The sequence below is a fragment of the Setaria italica genome, chromosome IX (genome assembly GCF_000263155.2).
Source record: "Setaria italica strain Yugu1 chromosome IX, Setaria_italica_v2.0, whole genome shotgun sequence".
Lineage (NCBI taxonomy): Eukaryota > Viridiplantae > Streptophyta > Magnoliopsida > Poales > Poaceae > Setaria > Setaria italica.
In genome coordinates, this window is record NC_028458.1 from 1,458,199 (window position 1) to 1,465,788 (window position 7,590).

The 7,590-nt window shown below is 52.7% G+C and overlaps 1 protein-coding gene and 1 long non-coding RNA gene across 2 annotated transcripts; one reads left to right on the top strand and one right to left on the bottom strand.

Moving 5' to 3' along the window:
- Positions 1 to 1,452: 1,452 nt before the first annotated feature.
- LOC101775923 (cation/H(+) antiporter 19) lies at positions 1,453 to 3,891 on the top strand. The gene has a single exon (XM_022823497.1). The coding sequence runs from the start codon at positions 1,536 to 1,538 to the stop codon at positions 3,780 to 3,782; it is 2,247 nt and encodes a 748-aa protein (XP_022679232.1). The 5' UTR covers positions 1,453 to 1,535; the 3' UTR covers positions 3,783 to 3,891.
- Positions 3,892 to 5,995: 2,104 nt separating this feature from the next.
- On the bottom strand, positions 5,996 to 6,958 carry LOC111255896. The gene is made up of 2 exons (XR_002676041.1): positions 6,706 to 6,958; positions 5,996 to 6,578 (listed from the first exon to the last, which is right to left on the bottom strand). It is a non-coding gene; the product is annotated as an uncharacterized LOC111255896 (long non-coding RNA).
- Between the last annotated feature and the right edge of the window lie 632 nt (positions 6,959 to 7,590).

Consider the following 7,590-nt stretch of genomic DNA (forward strand, 5'->3'; position numbering starts at 1 on the left):
TTTCAAAAATAATTTTTATTTAGAACAAACAAAATGGTCAAGCTTTGGGCCCCACGACAACTCCGAGTTGCTAGGAAATACTAGCTCAGTTTAGTCATGTTCTACTTTTACCTTTTCCTACTTTTGGAACCGTATACCCCTACTTTAACTCTTAATTATACGATCGTCTGCCGGCCACCCAAATGCATGCCCAGTCTTAGGAAATTAAAAAGTCAGTACTCAATACACCATTTTTAAGTCAGCTTATTGTCATATTTGTAAACTTTTTTAGACTAAAGTCCAGTAAGGATTGAAGCTATTTCAGCACATATATTTTTATTTTTGGCGGCATAAATTTGATTTAGAAGACTACTGAGTATGAATTATGGAACAATTAAAATCATAACATCCATACATATATATGCACACAGAAAGACCCTAAAAACAGCTTCAAATGCAAATAGATGGTGTTTCTTCAGCAATTGTGGCACCACTTCATGCCGCTGAAGCACTTCACTGCACACGTGTAGAATTCGCACTCGTCCAACGCACGTACCACGTGCAACCATAGGAGCTGCCCAAAGGCGTACAGAGTAACATTTTCTCAACAGAAAAATGTTGCAAGCACTGACCAACGTTCAAATAATGCAAAGGTTGACTAAGTTTGGGTGGCTGTAATCAGAAAGCCCACGACAACAGTTTGATTTTGTCCTGTGGCCACTGTAGCTTCAATTCTTCTTCACTGCACTCGATTATTGCATTTTTTTTTCCCTACTGCCATACACGCACATGCACCGGTTACTCCACAAGCTATTTTGTTGGCTTTTTTTTACAAGTATAGTTTTGGTTTTCCGCGTCCATGCCTTTTCACAAATTCGACTTCTGATAACCAACCATTGTTTAGTTTCTAGTAACAAGACAAACTTGGAAAAGGCAGAAGAGTACGGTTGTTCGGTAAAGTCAGGGCCATGACCTGACCTTTGAGAGGCATCATGATCACGGTTACATCACGAACTGAACTAACACCAGATTTCACATTCAGGCTCTGGTTCTTCCAAACTAAATGTTGCATTATTTTGCAAAAGTTTTAACGGTGAAAGTGTGAATTTTTAATCCATGCATGCAAATCGAAATGTTGTTGTCCAGCGAATGGAGCTCCTGTTCTCAATTTTAAGGGGGCGTTTGGTTATTTTTAGCACGTGTCACATCGAATGTTTCGATACTAATTAGGATTATTAAACGTAGATTATTTACAAAATCCATTACATAAGTGGAGGCTAAACGGCGAGACGAATCTATTAAGCCTAATTAATCCATCATTAGCAAATATTTACTGTAGCAACACATTGTCAAATCATGGACTAATTAGGCTTAATAGATTCTCTCGCCGTTTAGCCTCCACTTATGTAACAGGTTTTGTAAATAGTCTACGTTTAATACTTCTAATTAGTATCTAAACATTCGATGTGATGGGTGCTAAAAATAAGTCAGCGGAACCAAACGCCCCCTAAGTGTTGGGAGCAAACGACAGTGAGCTCACGGCTGCAAATGGATCGATGGCAATGCAGGGCGGCATCCTCCTCGGTCCGTCGGCGCTTGGCCGGAGCAAGGTCTTCCTCGACCACGTCTTCCCGCCGGAGAGCCTCACAGTGCTCGACACGCTCGCCAACATCGGCCTGCTCTTCTTCCTCTTCCTCGTCGGCCTCGAGCTCGACCCGGCCTCGCTCCGCCGCACGGGCCGCAGGGCGTTCGCCATCGCCGTGGCGGGCATCTCCCTGCCCTTCGCGTTCGGCGTCGGCTCCTCCCTCGCGCTGCGCGCCGCCATTGATCCCGGCGCGCCGCGCGGCCCGCTCGTCGTCTTCATGGGCGTCGCGCTCTCCATCACCGCGTTCCCGGTGCTCGCCCGCATCCTCGCCGAGCTCAAGCTCCTCACCACCGACCTCGGCCGCATGGCCATGTCCGCCGCCGCCGTCAACGACATCACCGCGTGGATACTGCTCGCCCTGGCCATCGCGCTCTCCGGCTCCGGGTCGCCGTTCGTGTCCATCTACGTCCTCCTCTGCGGGATCGGCTTCGTCGTCGCCGCCATCTTCCTCGTCCGGCCGGCGCTCGTCTACATGGCGCGCCGGTCCCCGGCCGGCGAGCCCATCAAGGAGTCGTTCGTCTGCTCGACCGTGGCCATCGTCCTCGCCGCCGGCTTCGTCACGGACGCCATCGGCATCCACGCCCTGTTCGGCGCGTTTCTCATCGGCGTCCTGATCCCCAAGGAAGGAGCCTACGCCGGCGCGCTCACCGAGAAGATGGAGGACCTGGTGTCGTCGCTGTTCCTGCCCCTGTACTTCGTGTCGAGCGGGCTCAAGACCAACGTCGCCACCATCTCGGGTGCCACGTCGTGGGGCTTCCTCGCGCTCGTGATCACGACGTCCTGCGCCGGCAAGATCGGCGGCACGGTGGTGGCGTCGCAGCTCATGCGCGTGCCGCCGCGCGAGGCGCTCGCGCTCGGGCTGCTGATGAACACCAAGGGGCTCGTGGAGCTCATCGTCCTCAACATCGGCCGCGACCGCAGGGTGCTCAACGAGGAGGCGTTCGCCATCCTCGTGCTCATGGCACTCATCACCACCTTCATGACCACGCCAGCGGTCACCGCCGTGTACACGCCGGCGCGCCGCGCCGCTCCGTACATGCACCGGACCGTGGAGCGCGGCGATGCCGACAGTGAGCTGCGGGTGCTGGCGTGCTTCCACGCCAGCCGCACCATCCCGACGCTGCTCAACCTTGTCGAGGCCTCGCGCGGCACGAGGCGGAGCAAGCTCACCGTGTACGCCATGCACCTCGTGGAGCACTCGGAGCGTTCGTCGGCCATCTCCATGGTGCAGCGCGCGCGCCGCAACGGGCTGCCGTTCTCGAGCCGGCGCGGCGGCGGCGGCGGCTGCGGCGGGGAGGTGGTGGTGGCGTTCGAGGCGTTCCAGCGCCTGAGCGCCGTGACGGTGAGGCCGATGACGGCCATCTCGGACCTCGGCACCATCCACGAGGACATCGTGGCGTCGGCGGTAAACAAGCGCGCCGCGCTCCTGGTGCTGCCGTTCCACAAGACGCTCTCCCACGACGGCGCCATGGAGCCCGTGGACCGCGCGTTCCACCAGGTGAACGTGCGCGTGCTCCGGAGCGCGCCCTGCTCGGTCGCCGTCCTCGTGGACCGCGTCCTCGGCGGCGCGGCGCAGGTGCCGGCGCCCGACGTCTCCTATGCCGTCCTCGTCCTCTTCTTCGGCGGGCCCGACGACCGCGAGGCACTCGCCTACGCCGCCTGCATGGGCGAGCACCCCGGCATCGAGCTTACCGTCGCCCGCTTCTCATCCGCCGCTGCCAAACCCAACGCCGACGACGGTGGCGCCATCAAGGACGAGGAAGCCCTGCAAAGATACGTCACCGGGAGGCTAAAGTCCGGGAACGGGTCGGTCAAGTACGAGGAGGTGACGGGGGCGGAACGGCAGGACGTGACGTCCGCCATCAAGACGCTCGGGAGAGGCAAGAACCTGGTCGTGGCGGGGCGGTCGGCGCCGACGACGACGCCGCTGGTGGAGAAGAGCGACTGCCCGGAGCTGGGCCCCGTGGGGAGCTACCTGGCGACGCCGGAGTTCTCGACGACGGCGTCGGTGCTGGTCGTGCAGCGGTACAACCCGCGGAGCGACCCGACGTGCAGACGGCCGGCGGGGGAGGAGGACACGGAGGACGCCGTCGCGCAGTTCCCGTCTTCGTCGTCTCGGCCGGGTGAGTCAGAGTCCGAGTCGCAGCACAGCAGGTGAGGGGTAGGGTTTAGCATGGCACGCCTCTCCGAAGGATCGGGACGGGCGACCGGAGGAGGTGAATGGAAGTCTTTTAAAATTCTCTCTGAGAATAAGTCCAATATTTCGATTACCAACCCAAACGCACGTCGTGTCTAATCGTCAAGATAATACAAGTCAACTCGTGATAAGCTCACCCTTACAACAATTACAAATATTCAAAGTATAGAGGAAGCAAAGCAAAGCGAGACACAAAAAGCTTGCACAAGAGAAAAACAAAAATACTACTAAACCTTCACTTATCTAAGCATGCTTGAATTAATTAATTAGAGACAAAGCAAGATTAGCATGTGACAAACTACTGAACAAAGCTAGACAAGGTGATAAAGATTAACTAAATAAAAACTCCAGCCGGCCACGGATGCAAGATCAAGTGATGAACTCAAGCAAAAGCTAATAAACTAATATCCAAATGATATGGTCAAGATTGCTTGAATGGTTAGATCATTGTAGCATGAAAGGGACGACATGCAGAAATGCAGCTAGCTGGCCTGCTGATTTCGGCCTGCATGCGCGCTGGACCGAGCTGTGAGCCAGCATGGGCCTTGTGTCACCTGGGCCACTGCGGGAGCTGTGATGGGCCGCTGACCAGCCTGGGCTGCGGGACGCTTCCCTAGCCCGCTGGCCTCTCGCCAGGAGGGGCTGAGCCGCTGGCTGGGCTGGAGTGCCAGGCCGCATACGCAGTTGGGCCTTCGATCCGCTCGGCTGGGCCCGTCCACCGGCGCTGGGTCGCCGGTCTGCCGAGCGCTCGTCGCGCGTGCCGCGCGCGTGAGCGTGGGCACCGCGTGCTGCCCGCGAGCTGCCGCCCGACACACCTTTATTCCTGCGCACAAACAAAGAACAAACAAGAACACAAGAACATCTCCCAAACTTCCAATGAAAAATACTTTCTCGATACTCCTCGGATTCAAACAAAACTTGAATCATAGAATCAACTCCTCAAGGGCTAATAGATCCAAGAAAAGATCTCGAAAAGCTCAAGTATTCACAGCAGATTTTGAAGAAAATTGAACGCCTTTCAAAGGAACCGGTTTGGGGAACACTTAAACTCATGCAGAATCCTTGAGGGATTTGAGTGGGGATCGTACTAAAGTTGCTCACAAGGATTCTAGCAATAAAAACCTTCAACAAATTTTACCGGATTTGGAGCAAATCACGAAGAACGAAAAATCCCAAAAATACATCCGAAAAACACAAAAAAGGAAATCTCAAATCTCAAAGGATGGAACAAGTGAGCACAAATTTGACCTTTAGCAAAAAGATCAAATCAAAGATCCTCTCATTCCTCTCACTCTCTATCACCCAAAGGCTTTCACAAATAAAATGAGAAGCCTACCACCAAACAACCCTACGATATATATATATATATATATATATATATATATATATATATATATAACCGGAAAATGATCAAAATACTTTTACATGAAGCATACAACTCAAATACCCTATAGGGATAAAATCGTCCAAGTTTTTATCGGTACATCGAACAAACCTAGTGCCCTCACGACTCCGCTTCACCTCGACACAAGCTTCGCGATGGTGCCACGCGTCCTCCGACTCAACGCCGTCTGACCGCACCGGACTCACCCCCGGTTTTGAGGCCAAACCGATCAAACCCTCTTGCACACCCTGCAAGATGTGACTCACCCCCAGTTTTGAGATCAAACCGGTCAAACCCTCTCGCACACCGCACACGACGTGACTCACCGATGTCGACACATGTCCAGTCTCCGCCAAGCCTTAGACCGCCTACTCGACTCGCCTCCATCTCGCCTCGACCGACGCCGTCTTCATCCCAGTGTACTCTGGCTCTTCCGTGCACCATATAGATCGCCCATGACTCCGCCCGGACTCCTCGGGTCCCTCGGTCCAAGCCTACTCGTGTCCACCCTTTACAGCCCTATTACATCGGCATGAATCTTTCGCTTGACCTTCGCCTCGTACCGTCGACTAAACACAACACCTCCGGTTAGCCGTTAGCATAATCATGCATGTATGAAATATGAAATCAACCGGTAAAACCTCAAATTATACAGTCATCACTAATCATAAATAGACCAAGTCATTGTATATATATACATGCTAGGGCATAGGCTAAAGTAGCATCTCGTGTCCCTGACGGTTGGTAAAATCAAAGGTGTTGTGTTATAGAAGTGTTTCTGAACAGTGAATGGACATGAAAATCAGGGCTCGTCCAGAGATTCAGATTCAGGTGTTCCATGATCCAGACATCCAGAGTCATGTGCTGCTACATACAGGTGTTCCATGTCTGATACCACATACAAGTCCTAATAACCTTGACACCTTGTAGATGCTCGTAGAGTATGTTTGCTTTGCCAGCATCTTCAGGATTCACATCACAATTAAGCTTCACAACCCGTAAAACAGAGAGACAGACGCATCACTCTTCATCACCAAAGACGTCTCGGTGCATGTTTGCCATTAGCGCGTCAATCCTGCGCGCATCCACACCCAAGTCCTCCTGGTCCCTCTCTGCCTCCTCCTCCTCCCTCCCTAGCAATCAAATTGATGAACTCCACGGAATCAGCATCATATGCAGGATCAAAATACACGAAATCTACCATATCAACCAGATCCACGTAAGCGGTGCCCTGCTTCCCAAATCCAATTAGTTGTTGGTCAAAGAATGATTTCCACTAGCCATGTCCTGGAAATCCCTGCTTTGCCCGCGGTATGATCCTGAAGAAGGATGCACAATTTTGGTCCCACCATCCTCGCAATTGAAGCAACGACCTTCCATCAAAATCAAAGCACAACAAAGAAAACGTCACCAACCGGAGACAGAAATTGCATCCATGCTAATACTTGAGTGGGAAACAGAAATGAAATCAATTGTGCTCATGAGGTTATGAGAGCATACCAGCATCTGCTGATGACTCTGATACGAGGCACGGAAATGGTGCGGTCTTCATGTCTTCAGAGTCATTGCTACACTCGACGAATAAAAGTATCGGAGGTGCATCAGCATGATGTGAGCCTCTCCGTGTCACCCAGACATTGATATGTGAGAATGGGCACCCGTGGTAGTTAAACAAGAGACCAGATTTGTCATCCTCGGGAGTCGGGTATTTTAGTGTTGACCCCACAGATAGCATGGATCTCGTAATCGTCTCCCTGCAATTGGTTGAAGAAGTACCAGACCAAAAATGAAACGTTACTGCTAGTACAATACTACTAGAACGTCCTGTAGCAAGGAAATAAGAGGAAACGAACTTGCCTGCATCCGTGCATGCTCTAGTAACGCAGCTTCAACCCTTTCGCGGATCAATCTCTGATGAGCCTGAAATTCCTTTCGGATGGCCGCAACAATCTGGGAGGCACGAGGGGTGAGCTCCTTAACCTGCCTCGCAGGCTTGTCAGGTGTATTATTTCGTGACAGAGCCCTAGAGATGGTCTGGACATCATCAGGGGTGAGGGCACGCTTATACTCAGCAGCGGCTCTAAGGCTGGCACTACTGCCGGCAGCAACACCGCTGCAAAATGTGCTAGTGCAGCAGGGTTGGGGTGATATGCCGCCACCGCGGCAGCTCGGTAGGCAACAAACTCAGTGATGGAGGACTCCCTCAATAATCCAGGAGCTGTCGAGATACATTTGTCAAGGATGCAGGCATTGTGCAGCAGGAGGTTCCACAGATTGCCGGGCGTACTGAGCTCATCATCAGGCTCAGGGCCGAGGGCGCGCAGGAAGGCGACAAGGCCATGGAGGGAGCAGGACTCGGCAATGGCGAGGCTCTCATTGCGGATC